General features: G+C 42.5%; 1 protein-coding gene across 2 annotated transcripts in view; it reads right to left on the bottom strand.

Annotated features, from left to right (window-relative positions):
- The window catches only part of SRGAP1 (SLIT-ROBO Rho GTPase activating protein 1), a 164,166-nt gene that overhangs the window by 26,851 nt on the left and 119,840 nt on the right, over positions 1–17,475 (bottom strand). The window contains exons 11-15 of one of the 2 annotated variants that reach the window (XM_054178674.1): positions 13,811–13,838; positions 11,279–11,381; positions 7,187–7,247; positions 6,445–6,522; positions 4,806–4,940 (exon numbers count right to left, since the gene is read on the bottom strand). In XM_054178674.1, coding sequence (XP_054034649.1) covers positions 4,806–4,940; positions 6,445–6,522; positions 7,187–7,247; positions 11,279–11,381; positions 13,811–13,838 — 405 coding nt within the window. Of the gene's footprint in view, positions 1–4,805; positions 4,941–6,444; positions 6,523–7,186; positions 7,248–10,736; positions 10,771–11,278; positions 11,382–13,810; positions 13,839–17,475 lie in introns of both variants that reach the window. The other variant, XM_054178675.1, reaches the window with a different exon arrangement.

Genomic DNA, 17,475 nt, shown 5'->3' with positions numbered 1-17,475 from the left:
TTATAAGGCCAAACAGAATAAGATTGTTCTCATGAGTTTAATTAATACAAATTGCCCCAAAAGTCACAGTCATTTAGCACTGCTTTCACTGTATCTGCAAAAGGGAAAGCATTAAATCACAATGGTCTATTTCATTTGGAAATATATGCATAAATGCAAAGGAATTCCTCAGTGGCTCTACTGAGGAAAGGTTCATTTTGCAGCTGTAGCCTCAATTATGCTTGACATCCATAACTAAGTACTTCAGTTTCAAGGGGTTTTTCACTGGCAACATCACATTGCCATGTAAAATGTGTGGCACTCTGCCCTTTTACAGTTTTATGTGAACATTAACTTTATAAATTTGCTTTCTGCCTCCCCCCCACTCCCCCAATAAGAATTTCTGTCAACTATTAAAAAAAAAAAAACCAACCAAGAAAACCCCCACACTGACATTTATCTGGAAAAACTACTTGGAAACAAACTAATGCTGCTTCTTTTCCTCACTGTTCCATCAGACAGCGGAGGCACTGTGAATTAAGAGTATTTAAACCCTCTTAAGTAGAAATGTGAAAGCTTTCTGGACTTTACAGATCAATTATGACCTAAAGAATTTACAGTCATGTGTCCCCAGAGAGGAAAGGGTGTCTGGCCCTGCTCCCACTAACATGGAGGCCAACATACTTAGTATGTGAGGTCACATGAGCACAGAAGAAGAAATGAATGCAACTATAACAGTTTCCAAGGCTGAAGTGGGAGAAAAATCTTGCCTAGACTGTCTTCCTTTTTGCAAGACATAGTGTTAAGGTTAAAACAGAGCAATGGAAAGGCTTTTTGAGACCAGTGGGTTTTGATAGTACATGCCACATAGGTGCTAGTTAAACTAAACACTGACAGGTGGTGTATTCTGAAATGGTTGTTTGTTCAAGCAACAAACCCCCCACATCTTATTCCCTGGTAGAGGTGGACCACTTAAAACACACAGTCTAGGTATCCAGCTGTAAAAACACTCCACCTCAGGCTTGTCAGTCAAAAGGTGCAGACACATAGCCCACTGTTCCCAGCATGCAGTTGTGGGGCTGGCTCTGGGTGCACAAGAGCTCTCTCTTTCTCTCCTCGCACCACTGTCAAACGCTTCGCTGTGACAACACAAGGTAAATTCACCCCAGTGTGCTCTAAAACTCCTTTTATCCTGCCATGTTCCAAACTTACTTCTCCTTCTGCTGAAGGAAGGCATTGACCTGCCATTTCAGAGTTTCTCTAAAGATGACCTTGTGGAAACCAAACCAAACAACAAAACCACCCCTGGTTTCCTCCAAACCCTGACAGAAACAGATCTGGTATTCTTACAACATATTATCAGGAAGGAAATCCTCTGCTTTCTTCTGTAACAGCAATAGCAGCAGTAAAACCTAGCAAAACTACTCAGTCATTACACCTCATTTTGACAAGCTGGTACAGGGTCACAGAATCACAGAATACATCCAGTTGGAAGAGACCTCAAAGCTCATCCAGTCCAACCTTCAACCCAGTACTGAAGGGTCAATCTTAAACCATGTCTGCAAGTGCCAGGTCCACACACTGCTTAAACACCTCCAGCAACAGTGACTCCACCACTGCCCTGGGCAGACCATTCCAATGTTTGAGAACCCTCTCTGTGAAGAAACATTTCCTAGCACCCAGCCTAAACCTCCCCTGGTGCAGCTTGAAACCTTTTCCTCTAGTCCTGTTGCTTGTCACCAAGGAGAAGAGGCTACCCCCTCCTCACTCCAACCTCCCTTCAGGTAGTTGTAGAGAGTGATGAGGTCTTCCCTCAGCCTCCTCTTCTCCAGACTGAATATTCCCAGCTCCCTCAGACACTCCTCATAGTTCATATTTTCCAATCCAGACTTATGACAGCCCCAGAGAACAGCCAGTCCAAACTAGAAGCAGGGGGCAATCCCTCTTTCCCATTAACTCTTCTGTTGTAAAACATGCCTGCAAAAAGCAGTGACCGTGCTTTAGGCTATTGGTCATCACTGATTTCAGCTCTATATAATATGTTATTATTTAACATTGCAATAGTTAGACAAGCTCCAAGGAAACCAAGACCTGACACTAGAGATCTAGTACTCATTGTCCTTTTTATTGGTGTTCTTAATAATGGGAGACCATTTGGGGCTAACTGAACCGGACGCCTTTCAGACAGTGATGCTCTGAGAGGTTGGTGATTCTCTCCCACAGGTGACACCAACACATCCTCAGTTCACTGAAGTTCTACCTCTCCACATACCCCATCCCATCTTCAGAAGCTTTAAAGGTGAACAGAAACTCTTTGAAATAATCCAGGTTCTTCTTCTTGGAACACATTTAAAAGGTTGTTTTGGGGAAGTGTGTTTTGCATTCCTAAGCAGTCCCTTGTACAATCTCTCTAACCTGAATACTCATTCTTGGTATCTTACAATTCAATGTAAAGCTCTTCACCACACTGGAGTGAAATACCACCTCGACATACAAGAACTATCATTTATATTTTTCTAATGGTTAGGCAAAATAACAAAGTAAAAAAAGAGATCCAATGGGCAGAATGTGACAGCAGAAACTTGCTACAAATGTTTCATGATGAAAGGAGATTAATAATTTGAACATCTTATCCAAGAATGTGGTAGATTTCCTGTCAACTGAAGCCATTAAATCAATACATTTTCCCAGCAGATATGCTTTATTTCATACAGAAATGAAAAACAGAGAAGGATTATTAAAGTTCCATCATCCCTGACATGCATAAAATCACTCAGTCAAAAGAATCCCTTTTTAGATTTCACTTTCGATGACTTGCAGACATTTTCCGGGTTGTGACAGCACAGTTAGCTAAAGCTGAGCTCAGGCTGAACTAAGATAGGCCAATGGCATCCTGGCCTGTATCAGGAACAGTGTGGCCAGCAGGAGCAGGGAGGTCATTCTGCCCCTGTAATCAGCACTGGTTAGGCCACACCTTGAGGACTGTGTCCAGGTCTGGGCCCCTCAGTTTAGGAAAGATGTTGACTTGCTGGAACGTGTCCAGAGAAGGGCAACAAAGCTGGGGAGGGGTTTGGAGCACAGCCCTGTGAGGAGAGGCTGAGGGAGCTGGGGTTGCTTAGCCTGGAGAAGAGGAGACTCAGAGGAGACCTCATTGCTCTCTACAACTACCTGAAAGGAGGTTGTAGACAGGTGGGGGCTGGTCTCCCAGGCAGCTAGCACCAGAACAAGAGGACACAGTCTCAAGCTGTGCCAGGGCAGGTTTAGGCTGGATGTTAGGAAGAAATTCTTCATAGAAAGAGAGATTGGCCATTGGAATGGGCTGCCCAGGGAGGTGGTGGAGTCACCATCACTGAAGGTGTTTATGAAGAGACTGGATGGGGCACTTGGTGCCCTGGTTTAGTTGATTAGATAGTGTTGGATGATAGGTTGGACTCGATGATCTCAAAGGTATTTTCCAACCTGGTCTAGTCCTATCCTATCCTATCCTATCCTATCCTATCCTATCCTATCCTATCCTATCCTATCCTATCCTATCCTATCCTATCCTATCCTATCCCTTATTCCATTCCATTCCTAAAGACAGAGAGTCCCCTTCAGCATCAGAGATCAGACTCTTAAACTGCATTTTTGAGGTTCCTCAGGACTCTTCAATACCATCAAGTCTGCAAATAGCAATAGCTGTATAAAACTCCTCTCCAAAACCCAAACCCAAACACTGCACACAGACCTGGTCACATGGATCCATGTATCTGTAACCTCCAGGCTGCATTACTGCAATCCTCCCTATGTGAGAAGGAAACCACGTATGTTGGGTTCCCCCAGCAAGGAGCAGAAGAGCCCATCTGATAGCCACTCCAGGACAGTGTGCACACACTGATCTGCAGTCCTGTCTGCTAGGCTGATAACCCTTTGCCAAAGTAAGTTTGGAGAAAGCTTGCCTTAAGTCCAAAAGGACTGGCCCTCATTACCTGAAAACCTGCCGCCTCCTCCATTTGACTGTAGAATGCAAGTTATGAAGGAAAGGCTGAAAGGAGGAAAGTCTTCCACAAAGCTAGCACCTCTGACCACTTCTAAAGGACCCACAGGGAACAGTAAGCCTACTGATAGTTGGCTTGGCCTTATCCCTCCTCAACATCTGCAGGGACCTGTGAACTCGAAGAGGTTTTGTGCATGCCAAAGCAATTCACTCATCTGCTGAGGATTTCCTAAACTACTCCAACCTCTCTGTGTCTGGCTACGAACACCAGCAGTACACAGACCCATGCAGTGTTCCTTCAAGGCATCCTGTTACAACTTGTGTGCTGGAAGGCAGACCAAGCTCCTCCACAGAAAACAAGCAGCTGCTCCCCTCCATTCCTGCACTGAAAGGATTTTCCTGCTGGTTGGATCAAGGGTTTTAAGCTGAGTACAGTAAAGGTCCAGAACCACACAATATCAAGCAGTTGGTTACTTATTCACCAGTGCTGACTCCAAGCTGTGGGGCATGAAAACCTTTCCACAAAGTAATGTACTCTGTTTGCACAGTCATGACTTCATTCCCTTCTGTCTGCCCCAACACACAGAGGAAAATAATAATGCATTTTAAATTTAACTATCTCTTGTATACCAAAAGCTATTTCTTCCTGCCCTATTAAACAAAGAGTTGTACTGTATATTAATCCCACCGGGGAAAAGGAACAACCGCAGCTGCAAGTATGACTAATAGCTGACCCAGACAGTTACAGATGGCAAACAAATCTGTGAAGTTAGCTCTTTTTTTTTTCAGGCCTCTGCTGTATATATGAAAGTAAAATTCTATTGAGAAAGAAACAGAGATTTCTACTTACTGATACAAGAAATAAGATCATTAAATCTTTCCTTAGGAAAGACAGGATTTTCCAGCCCGCGGAAATAGAGCTTCAGTACTCCAGCAACTGAGTTAATGTCATGGTTACTTTGGTCATCTGCCAAAGGATTTTCACCTTAAAAAGTAAATACAGTGAGTGAAACACACATGCAGGAGCATTCTTGCATGCAACATTTTTATAAGTGAGTGACATTGTGGTGGGGTTTTTTGTTGGTTTTGTTTTTAGTGTGTGGGAGGTGGCAACGCAAGCTTTCGAGTAAGATAATAAACACAGATTTAGAAAGCCCAGGCTATGATTAAAGTCAAACAGGCAGCCCAAATAAAGCTTCCTTTAAATTACATAACTTAGTGATCTCTAAGGTCCTGGACTTCCAAGTAAGTATGGGCATGTAGTGATTTACTGCCAGTAAAGAAAAACCACAAACCAACCCCTACATTTTCTTAACTGAATAACCTTTCTCAGACTATTCTTTGGGAGCTTATATGGTGCAGTTTGAGCAAGGCAATAACTCATTGAACTGGAAAGTTGTCTTCATTTAAAAGTCAGGAACATGTGAAAACACTGAAACCCTAGGAGAAACCTCAGGCCTGATGGAACTACATGGAATTTTGAAGACTTTATCTTGGAAACACTTCAAAATGTATCTTCCAGATTAACGCTACCTAGGAGAAGCAGTTAATGATAAGGCAGATTTAAAAGCTGGAGAATGGGAGGATGTGGCTTCACTTAGCATGGAAAAATGGTTGCTTCGGGTATCTTGTCAGAGATATCATCAGGTTTAACAAGACAGATAACTAATCCTGGGGAGAAAAATGTTGTGCAATTTTTTCATGCTTCTAGTCACACAACTTATGCTCCAAGGGTTTCCTTATTAAGCAAATGACCTGCAAAAAGTCTTTAAACTAAAAAAACCCCAGCTTCTAAGACTCAAGAAAAGAAAAAGTAAGAGTGTCTTAACATGGTAACTAGTATTGTTTTTACATGGTTAGGGGATTGATGGATTCTGGCTCCCCGAGCAGAGCAATCCTAGGCTGGGTGTTGGAAGCCACCTATGTTTAAAAAGTAGTTTGCACTTTCTGGTGTCTTTCCCATAATTCCTCCTCTGGGGATGAAGTTTCCTTTGGGAATTAAAACAGTGGTTGAAAATGGAACAACCTTTTCACAAGCTGTATTTTCACTGATCCCGATGCCTCTTTGGCAGAGGGACCAGAAAGTTCAGCGCTTCTAGTCTAGAAGGTCAAGTAACAGGGTTCTCAAATTGCAAGAAGTAGTCTCTTGAATCTAATTAAACCCCATAAGCTTTCTTTTCTGAAGTAATACAGAAAAATTATTATTTGCAGTTTATCACTAACAAAAGACCAAAGTTTACAGCTGATTCAAGAGTCAGATCCCTTTGTCTAAACAAATGAACAACAACCTCGAGCTCCTGGGATGTAAGAGGGGAAAAGCAAGCACGTCATGATTCCACTTCATCTTTAAGCACGTGAGGGGTGCAAAGTTTTAGGTGCAGTACACAAAGTGCACACAAACTTCTTAAACAGCCAAGAAAGCAATTAGAATTTAAAGGATTTGAAAATGTCAGATATTAAAATGCTTGAATAAATGAAAATGCAATTACCTCTCTCAAATGAATTTTTAATATCATTGACTTCCACCTGGGAACCAGACACTCTAAAAATTCCCTGATGCTGAAGACCTGCAGCAAAGATGGGAGACAGTGGTGAGAAACAAATCTTGTTTTTAAAATACTTTTAATTCCTTTTCTTTCTTTTCTTTCATTTTTTTTTTTTAATCTGTGGTGCTAAATGTGTTATGCAAAAGATACACAAAAAAGGTCAGGGCAATAATGAAATTTGTGTCCGCTTCTGGGCCCCTCAGGACATCGAGACACTTGAAAGTGTCCAGAGAAGGGCAGCAAGGCTGGGGAGAGGCCTCGAGCACAAGCCCTGCGAGGAGAGGCTGAGGGAGCTGGGGTTGTTTAGCCTGAAGAAGAGGAAGCTCAGGGGAGACCTTATTGGTGTCTACAACTACCTGAAGGGTGGTTGTAGCTAGAGGGAGTTGGTCTCTTCTCCCAGGCAACCAGCACCAGAACAAGAGGACACAGTCTCAAGCTGCACCAGGGGAAGTTTAGGCTCGAGGTGAGGAGAAAGTTCTTCACAGAGAGAGTTGTTGGCCATTGGAATGGGCTGCCCAGGGAGGTGGTGGAGTCACCATCCCTGGAGGTGTTCAAGAGGGGACTGGATGTGGCACTTGGTGCCATGGTTTAGTCATGGGGTCTGTGGTGATGGGTTGGACTTGATGATCTTGGAGGTCTCCAACCTTGGTGATTCTGTGATTACATAGTAGGTGTTAGCACTTACCATATAAATTGATAAATCTGATACAGCTTTCCACGATGAGAGGAATGACTTGTCCTGAATCCTGGAAACAGAAGAGCAGAAACAGTGAACTGCAGATCAGAAAGAGGAAGTCTCCCTAGTGTGAACTGAGTGTGAAAAGGCATTGTCTTGGTCAGTCCAGATGGACATACAGTGCTGGCAAAAAACACATAAGAAAAAAATAATAAAACAATTTCTAACAGAGTACTCTTCCCATTTAGGGAAGTAGGAAAAGGAAGAGGTGAAGGGAAAGGATTACAGTTCTTTATTACAATAACTGAATCGTGACATTCAGATACTTGGCTCTCTACCTCTGCCACTGCATCTGGCTAACACTGTATGTGACATCTAAGCTCATGCATGTGTTTTAGATTTTTGAAGCAAAATGAGTTAGAGCAGTGAATTTGCCTTTTCAGAAGTTTATTATTAAGAATAGTAATTCATCATAAAGATGATCCCTCTGCTTCCATTTAACTCACCTTTCTTTTCCTGGAGAATAATACCCTACATGGATCTAATCACACAGGACCTAACACTTTAGGGTGGGTGGTTTGGGGTTTTTTTACTTGTGTGTTTGGTTTTTTTTCATCTGTTTGTTTGTAAAGAATGTTGATTACAAAGAGCTGACCAGGCCTTTTCTGGACCTGCTGAACTATCAGAAATATTCCTGGAGAGCAGCCACCAAATGACATTTCATAGCGTACCAGGAATCCCCCTCCTGACCTGAGAGCACTCCTACGGGCCCTGCTGATTTGCACATCCTAACATAGGGCAGATGACGGGCTGGGACATTGTTTTAGGCTGCTCTAACTAGCTGGTAATATAGTGGGTGGTGAACTGCAGCCACTTTGATCTGAGCATGTGGTTCTGTAGGAACAAAGGCGTTTGGAAAGGGAGGTGACAGCCTCCACCTCCCCAGCTGGCCGCGCTCAGGTTATCAACGCTTGCGGTATCATTCTTGCTACAGCAGCAGGTCTGTAGTTACATGTTCGGTTAAGCAGAGATGTTTGAACAAACGAGAAAAATGCTTGTGATGGGAGGAGTAGAAGGTGACTATACATTCATTTTCAGTGAGTTATTTGCCTCTTGCTTTTAAACTGGCGAATTTCCAAAAGAAGAGTCACAGACTTTCATCTGTGTTTTGGCACTTTAAAAACTGCATGGTTGACCCCGAGCACACCGATGACTACAAGTCACCAAACACCTACTACAGACACAAATCACATGGTTAAAAACTATTAGAAGAGTTGGTGCTAATGCTGGAAAAAACACTGTTTCATAAATAATGGGGACCTTTGTAATTCCTGTCTGGGAAGCTGTAATTTTTCTTCCCAAATGTATTTCAAATATGTAAGTGCTCAGAGGATTGATTAATTCATTTTAAAGTTTAATATAAAACCAGTCTGTAGTACAAAACTCATGAATTCAAAAGCACCCTATAGGCCAGAATACACATTTTCTCTTACAAACTAGTCCTTCTAGTTTGTCCTTCTAGCCTGTTCCAGTCCTCTTACAAACTAGTCCTTCTAGTTTGTCCTTCTAGCCTGTTTCAGTCCTCTTACAAACTAGTCCTTCTAGTTTGTAAGAGGACTGGAACAGGCTGCCCAGGGTGGTTGTGGAGTCTCCCTCTCTGGAAATATTCCTGGATGCGTTCCTGTGTGATCCGGTATAGGTGATCCTGCTCTGCTGGACTAGATGATATTTTGAGGTCCCTTCCAGCCCCTAGCATTCTGTGTTTCATTTTCACACTAAATTACACTAATGGGAAGCTTATGAATCAAGCCCAAACGGAAGAAAAGCCAACTACTACAAAAAGTTTGACAAATAACACACAGTGGAACAGTGAAACCAGGCACTTCCTCAGATATCCTAACTCATGGTATTCTGTGCACTCTGTGTTGTTTTAGTGGGGTTACAGCAGACTGCATGATGCTATTTAATTTGCTAATTATGCTATTTAATTATGCTATTTAAATGGTGGCTTGTCTTTTAATTTGAAACTCAGCAAACACTGGCTAGCCAAGAACCAGTAACATCTGGATGAGCACTTTCTGTTTGACTTGTCTCACGATTCAGTAAGAGCTGAATAAAAAAATCCCAGTGGAAGAGGTCAGGTTCTAAACCCAGGACTGCTGTCATCTTCACCAACACTGAACAGCCTGGCTCTCCAAAAAGCAGAGTATTAGAAAACATGCACAACATGCTCCCGTCTCTTGTGTTAGTACACTGGTTCATGCAGAGGATGTAAAGCCTTGGAGAAGGTAGTGTTTGCAGTAAGAAATGACCAAAACCACCCCAACAACAACAACAACAACAGCAACAGCATTGCTCTCATACTTAGTTTTGGAGAATCTGTTGAGAACCACACACAACTTTGTAGTTAAGCAACTCCCTGAAATAATCTAAACCAACAGCTTTGGATTTTGGAACTGATGACAGGAGAGGAATGTGAAGTTACAATCTGTGCTGGTGAAACGTCAAGAATAGTGACCCTGCCACTGCTGTGAATTTGATCTGATGTGTGTAGTCAGTGCATGTACGTTTGGGACTAATTGTCATTTCTTATGATGCAAAAATGTAACAGAAAGCAATCTGGTGCAATACTGTATTTTGCGAGCTGCAATCCTTTCATGTCTGTCAACATGACTCAACCCTATCAGCAGTGACATGGGCTTTGGGCAGAGATGTTTTCTTATCTTAGCTCCCCCACGGGCAAATCTATCGTAAGGCTACCAGCTTTCTTTTTCTCTTTCCTTCTGAAAGGCTAACTATGTAGGACTCTCCATTTGGGAGTAAGCCCTCTTACCCACACTGCCATGTGACATAACCCTCTTCCCTGTGACAGGATACTGTTTCTCCTGATTTGCTCTGTGCTTCTCTAATGTAGGGGCTTTTGTTGTGGGAGTTTCTGCTTCTTTGCTCATTTCCATCCTTGAGTGAGAAACTGCTCATGAAATTAATCTCCTGCATCATGTGATGATTTCTCAAGAGTCTTGGCACCTCACTGCACTGTCTGCATAATAATAATAGTTTTCTCTACAGTTGTACTGAGGGTGGCTGAAAGCTTGACTCAAAGACAGCTAAACTGGTGTGGTGTCACTGAGCACAGAATTTGTTCTGCAAAATGTTTGCTGATAGCTAAGCTGCACAGGATGAAAAAAAAAATAATCCCTGTACCAGTCAAATGCAGTTCACAGAGCTTGCAGTCAGGAATTTCATTCACTGCATTTATAAATGCACTCTCACATATTTTTTTTAGGAGTTCTTTCCCTTAACTCTGCCAGCTGGTGCCCAGAGGTGCAAACTGACCGTGATGGGCAGGTGCTTGTTAATGAAGAAGGAAATATCCATCATTCAAGACTACTCTCACTCCAAAGTTATGCTCTGGGTCCAGTTTTGCCTGCTGTACTCGTACACTCATTTCTTAATGCAAACATCTCCCTCCAAGTCCTTTAAAGAGCTAATTTTGAGCCAGGCATGAGTGCAACCTGAAAGCGAGGCAGAGATGGTTCTCTTGTCACCAGAACTATACCTGATGTCTCGTGTGAGAGTTCCTTCGGCCTCGGCTAGAAGCATTATCAGAAATAAAAGTATGAGAAAGGAGAAGATAGTAAATACAGCAAAGATATGAGATCCAGAATAGCAGTGATCACAATTTCACCCAATATAATGAATTCCTAAAGTCACAGGAAATAAAAAACTGGATATCAAACCCAGGGCAGCGCTGCTTCTCCATAGGCTTCGTACACTGAATGTAATGAAAATGGCAAGCAGGAAATTGTGCTAAGTTGTGGGATGTACCACTGCATCTTATCTCCTACACGATGCTAAGTTTCCTAATAAAACCAGGTTACCAAAATTATCCCTGCTTGATAAACAAAATTGCAGGGAGGCTAATGTGAGAAATAAATCTCCCTCTTTCCCCGACTTCAGGAAGTATTATATTGATCACCTGGGAAGGAGAAGAGCCCCAGGACAGATTTAAACATAATGATCTGCCTCAGCTCATGTGAGGGGGTGACCATTATAGAAAGAAGTGTTGAGATCAGCCAAGAGGATGGCTTCTGCCAGTACCTTGATGAATGACTCCAAATCACCATTAAACAACTTAGCACTATACTGTGATCGGGGTCTGGGCTTCCTGTGTTTCAGGGGCTTAGGGGGAAGATTTGGAGGCCTAAGGGAAGGGAATATGGTTACTGAGCAAGGTAGAGTTAAGTTACACAATCAAATGAAATGTCTGTAAGCTCATGGCAAAACAACAGTACATTGTAAAGAAGAGAGAAATAAACAAAGTACCTCACAAATAAACACTTCCCTCCAAATCCAAGTGTTACAGTGATTAAAGAGTGCAGAACTCCCCCATTAAAAACACATTACATATGGATAGATGTTTACACTCTTTATGAACCCCTGCTTTGCAGTTTTACCATATACATTTATTCCAAACTCTGCACAATTGGAATGGTCTTTTTTGTTGCAGTCATGCATGAAATGTGCAGCAACCACTGGAATTCATCCTGCCAGCCATGGCAGGAGACCAGGCGCTGGAAGCACCTCTTATCAAGCAGAAAAGTCGCTTCATGCTGAAGAAGCTTCAAATGCCAATTAAAGCTGCTCATCACACTCCTAAGATACTTCCAAACCAAGCTGTCTGCATTTTCAACTAGAGCCAGGAAGGTTAAACAACTTTAGTCTTCCAGATCCGACCATCAACATCTTCACAGAAGAACAGAAATACCTTGTAAATTAGCTAAAGGAGTTAAAGGAGAATCATCAACTTGAAACAAACAAAAGCAGCATAAGGCAATCAAAAGAAAAGGAAGAACACACAAAACTTTGGTCTGCAAAATGTTGACAACTGAAAGACATTACAGGAAATAAATACTGTTCTCTAGGTTGTCTATTGTTCTCTAGTTTGTGAATGTCAGGGCATGCCAACAGCTTCCCTACTACCCCTGAATCAGCAGTCCGATGTTTCTGTCTTTTTCCCCCCCAGGAATTTGAAAAAGAAACACAAATGTTTTGTCAGAAAGAGAGAGGAATAATAATGCATAGAACATGAAGTGACATGGGGGCTTTGGTCTGTTTGAGTACTACCTGCTATTTTAAAAGGAAATCTTTAAATATACTCTCTTCCCTTCTGCAATTTAACCTTGACTTTGAAGAACATTTCCATTTGCATGGCTTACAGTCTGGGAAGTTAACTGAACGTGGGGCAGGTCCCAGATGGAGTGGAGGAACTGGTACTGAAGAATGGATGGGCAGACCTTGTGCCCTTAGAGTTTCTAAGGGACCAGCTGCAAGAAGATAGGTTTGGTGGCTTCAAGTTAATGCCCAACTTTAATGAGGCAAAATCATTGCCTAAATTCATCATCTTTCAGCTGCTTACACAGCAGGGAATTTAGGATGATGTGAGCCTCATGAGTCACCTGCTTTGGAGCCAAGAAAGAACACTTTTCTCATTAGACATAAGCTTGCTGACTTCCATGCATCCCTGGTAGCATCTGGGGGCACAGTTGAAGGCATGGGTCTCAGAATTACTGTCAGCAGTTGGAAGAATGCTCTGGTTTTTTGCTGCTTTTCATCTGGGGTTGTGTATGGAAAGAGAGTAAGTCCAACTTTACAGAGCTAAAGCAGACCATGAAGTAGCAGGAGAAAGGTCATCTGAAGTCTGTAGAGATGTCCCCAGGAACATGGTGGGCAGGCAGAGAAAGTATACAAAACCAAGTGGTCCATGAAAGGCAGAGTCAGAATTGATCCAAACTTCTTAGCTGGGAGGTCAATACTCCTCTGTTTTCTAAACAAAAAAACCCCTAAACATTCAAAGATGAGGCTTGGCATCAAAAGGGAAGAGACCAGGAAAGCTGGGCTGGATGGTCTTGCTGTCATCAGGAGGGGAAGTGTGCTGCCCAACAGCAATACACAAAAGTGGCAGCTGTAAATTCAAATAGTTGCAGTCTGGTGCCCTGCAGGCTGCAGGTCTCATCTGTCTTTAAGTCTGGAGGCATCGCCGCAGGTGTGGCATTACACAACGCAAAATGCACGTGCTGCACCAAGCAGGGAGATCGAACACAGTATCCTTTCTCTTTTGTGATCAGATAGACCCATTTAGGTATTAAACATGTGGATGCTGGGAGAGGCACTTATTCCTGTCCAGAACTCAGTTATTAAAGATGCAGCCTACCCCCTAAATTTATCTCTGCATCAGGTTCTTCTGAATCGTGTATCCTAACCAAGTTAAATAAAACCCCTGAGAGGTACGTTCTTCTCTAGCAATTGAAATAGAGTCATTTTCTAGCATCAAAAAGTCCCCTGCAACCTTCACATTTGGTGTGTGATTCACAAGTTATTCCTAAGGATCTCCCTAGCTTGTACCACCCTTGACATTGGCCTAAGCAGCTCTCAAGAGCGAGGAAGATGAAGAGTCTGGTCATTTACCCATCAGCATGCAGAAACAGAAGTGCTGCATGTGGAAACACACAGTTTATGTGACAAGAGCAGCAACAATATTTTACAGCCATACAAACGTGTTCCAAAATTGTAACTTACAACATTTTATTACATTTTCACGTTGAAATCAAGGCAAATAAAAAAATCTCTTACCTTGTTGTCATATATTCAGCCCTGTGACCTGAAAGAGTTGAGCAAATAGAAAACAATCGTTTTAGGGCTTATGTAGATTTTTTTTCCCCCCTCTGCATCTAAATTACACTTGCTAAATTACTTTCAGCCCTACCTTTACCAGCAAAAGATCACAGAACCACAGAATGTTAAGGGTTGGAAGGAACCTCAAAAGATCATCCAGTCCAACCTTCTCTCCCAGAGCAGGATTGTAGAGTCATAGAATTGTTAGGGTTGAAAGGGACCTCAAGGATCATCTAGTTCCAACCCCCCCCCCGCCACAGGCAGGGACACCTCAGACTGCATCAGGTTGCTCAGAACCACGTCCAGCCTGCCCTTAAAAACTCCAGGGATGGGGCTTCCACTACCTCCCTGAGCAACTTGTTCCAGTATCTCACCACCCTCATGGTAAAGAACCTCTCCCTAAAGCACCTAGAGCAGATCACACAGGAACTCTTCCAGGTGGGTTTTGAGTATCTCCAGAGAGTCCACAACCCCCCTGGGCAGCCTGTTCCAATGTTCCAGCAGCCTCACAGGGAAAAGCTTTCCTATGCCTCAACTTCCACCCCTTGCCCCTTGTCCTGTCATTGAGCAACACTGAGCAGAGCCTGACTCCATCCTCTTGGCACTCACCCTTTACATACTAATAAACATTTATGAGGTCACCCCTTGAGATACACAATTATACAACAAACAGCAACACAGTTATCTATCACCTCCACAGTTACATGTAAAACATAAACACAACCCATGTTATGGAACAACTATTAAGAAGTGTGCCCATAGATTAAAGAGTCACTTGCTACTGTAAATAATTTGAAGTAAACCTCCAAACAATATCTGTTGTTTGTGTTTATCTGGTCTAGTGGCTATATCAATATAGAAATAGAGCTGCACCAAGACTAGATTACATCTCCCACCGTGCCTAAATCTGTGCAGTGCTAAAAAGACAGAGCACTAGACACCAATGGTTTGCATTGAAACCCTGCCTCCTCTCCTGTATTGCAGGGGAAAAAATACAACACTGTTACATGTTTAAGAATTATAGAAGTAAAAATGGTCCCCCAGGAGGTACCAGAGAGTACAAGGAGGTGGACACTGGAAAATGTAGTCTTTGGTATTCCATTCCCATCATCCTGCACCCCTATACAAATGGACCTTACTGTCTGTCCTGCCCCTTTTCTCACTCTCTGCTCCCAGCGTGCCAGGCTGTTATCTCAGTGGTGTTCAAGGGCAGGCTTTCAGCCTCGAGCAGCCTGGCTAACTTTTTTGCTATGCAATTTTTGGCCTAGGTTTTTGGGGGAGGATCAGGGAGGCATGGGGAAGAGCACTGAGGCTTGGTTTTTGGCCTGGCTGGGGGGAAGGTTTTGGAAGGGTTTTGACCTAGTGAAGATTTGAGAAAGGCCAGGTTGGAGGACTGGGCCGAGGCTGAACACGAATTTGTGCATTTGGTATTTCTGTGTATATTTGTGAGTACTATTTCCATTTCAACTTTCCAGCTCTGTGGAGTGTTTTTATTGTACTCCTTTGGGGAGGGGTTAAAATAGCTTCCTATCCGCTCAAACCGAGACAAACGCTACCACTGGGAAACACCACAGGAAAACTGCAAGCACTGTGAAGAAGCAAATACTGTATTCCAGAAAGGTTCCTGCTGCAGAACAACAGAGCAGTAAGTCAGGCTTGTGCACTGCATCAGCTCAGGGTAATTAAAAGCAAAATAATGAAACCCTACAAAGGTCATGGCATGATAAGTTCCAACCAGCCCAGTTTTCCCAACGGGAGATTGTGCCCTATTAATTTATTAGAATTCTTTGAACATGTCACTAAAATAGTGGATAAAGGAGAATCAGCTGAACTAATTTACTTAAGACTTTCAAAGGCCCCTGGTAAGTTTCTCCACAAGCAGCAACTGAAGCAACTAAACAGCCATGGATTGCGTGGCAAAATACTTTCATTGATCAAAAACTAGTGAAGAGAAGGAAAAGTGAGTGGAATGAAATGATCTTTTTTCCATCATGACAGAAGTGTAACCATCATTTACTAAAGCCTTCCTATTAGGATCATTTGTGTAACACATAACAGACTTCAGTCTTGGGGAGATCACAGCAGCTAAGCAGGCAGAATATTGTGCTGGTGACTGAAATGCTTTCGTATCAAGTCCTGACGAAACTATGAGGCCCTTCAGAGGGGATTAACTGTGTTAAGCAACAAGATACACAATGGCAAATGAAATTCAGTATTGACAGATTCAAGTAAGATAGTAAGGAAGACAGAATGAAACACCTATGGAGTTCACAGAACAACAGCTATTTGTACTGACTCTTTGAGCATGGCTTGGGCTAGGTCTAAGTAAACTGCTCATTCAAAAGCGGCACCAAAAAAGCTTGTCAGACTGCAGAAAGAAATGAAACAACAGTGACATGCAAAACATGATATTCTGTGGCAGTGGCCAGGTGCATCTGAAATGCTGCACAGTAATGAAAACCCTAATCTGAAAATGTATTTTGCAGTACAAAAAGAGTGGGGAGCTGCACGAGGTGGTGAAATGAATCAGCTCCGGGAAGAACATCCAGCACTAACAAGACACATAAAGATTGTTGGCACTGAGTCTAGAGAGGTGAAAAAAGGGGATGAAAGAGTATGTAAAACAGCCTATGACAGAAAAAGGGTAAGCCAGGGACTTCTTTCTCATGTAAGGAGTAAAATTTCATTGAGACCGAGAATCCTAAGCAAAGCAGAAGATGTTACAAATCCTGACACTGGGGGATTTTAAGCACACCTCTGATATTTCACAGATTAGGGCAAAACCTATTTCTTTTACAGCTGCTTATTCTCTTTCTTGCATTTCCCTTTGCCTCGTTCATTCAGTAGATGAGACACAGGTCAAAATTAGTGTGTATCAGTGTGCTTCCTATGTTTAGTAGCAATTTCATTTGAGTATTTCTCATTCATTTCTCCCAATCTGTAGACACAGACTGTGCACAGAGCATTCAGATGAAGCGATCTCCCTTGTGCCAATCATGAATATGCATCTGCCATGTTCATAAACAGCATCAGACTGTAGTAAGCAAGTGATGAACTGGAACAGAAACCAAATGCTCTCATCGTTGTGGACAGCAGACTAGAATCTAGATTTATTCAGCCTACATCCTCACACTGTAAAGGTTTGAATAAAAGCAAGAGGATGCCAAAAGAAAACGTGGAGTTGAGACAATCCTCCTCTTTTCTCCCCTATTCTCCTCTGTATTACTTAATACAGCACCCTGTATTATTTGTCTGGTGGTGTGGTAACATTAAAACTGACAGAAAAAGCAGCTTGAGTGAAGCAGAGGAGCAGTTCACTTCCTACAAGTTCATTTCTCTACTAGCTACAGCAATAATGTTTTTTACTCCACTGTAATTCTACCCTTACAACTGCCTCCATTCAAGAAATAAATTGAATCCAGGTCATCCTTGCAAGGCATGTGCACTGTAATGTAGGACATGCCTCAACAGAAGTGGAGTACTTGAACTTTTTAACTAGTAAAAAACCCCCAGCCTTTTCTCCAAATATCAGCTTTGAATGTGGATGTGTACATTTGGGGTACTATTTGTACATGCTATGCTATGATGATGCAAAACCACTCTGAGTCACACAGATTAACTGC

The sequence above is a fragment of the Dryobates pubescens genome, chromosome Z (assembly GCF_014839835.1).
Source record: "Dryobates pubescens isolate bDryPub1 chromosome Z, bDryPub1.pri, whole genome shotgun sequence".
Lineage (NCBI taxonomy): Eukaryota > Metazoa > Chordata > Aves > Piciformes > Picidae > Dryobates > Dryobates pubescens.
Note: the sequence above shows the minus strand (reverse complement) of the source record. Positions and strands in the feature narration are given on the sequence as shown.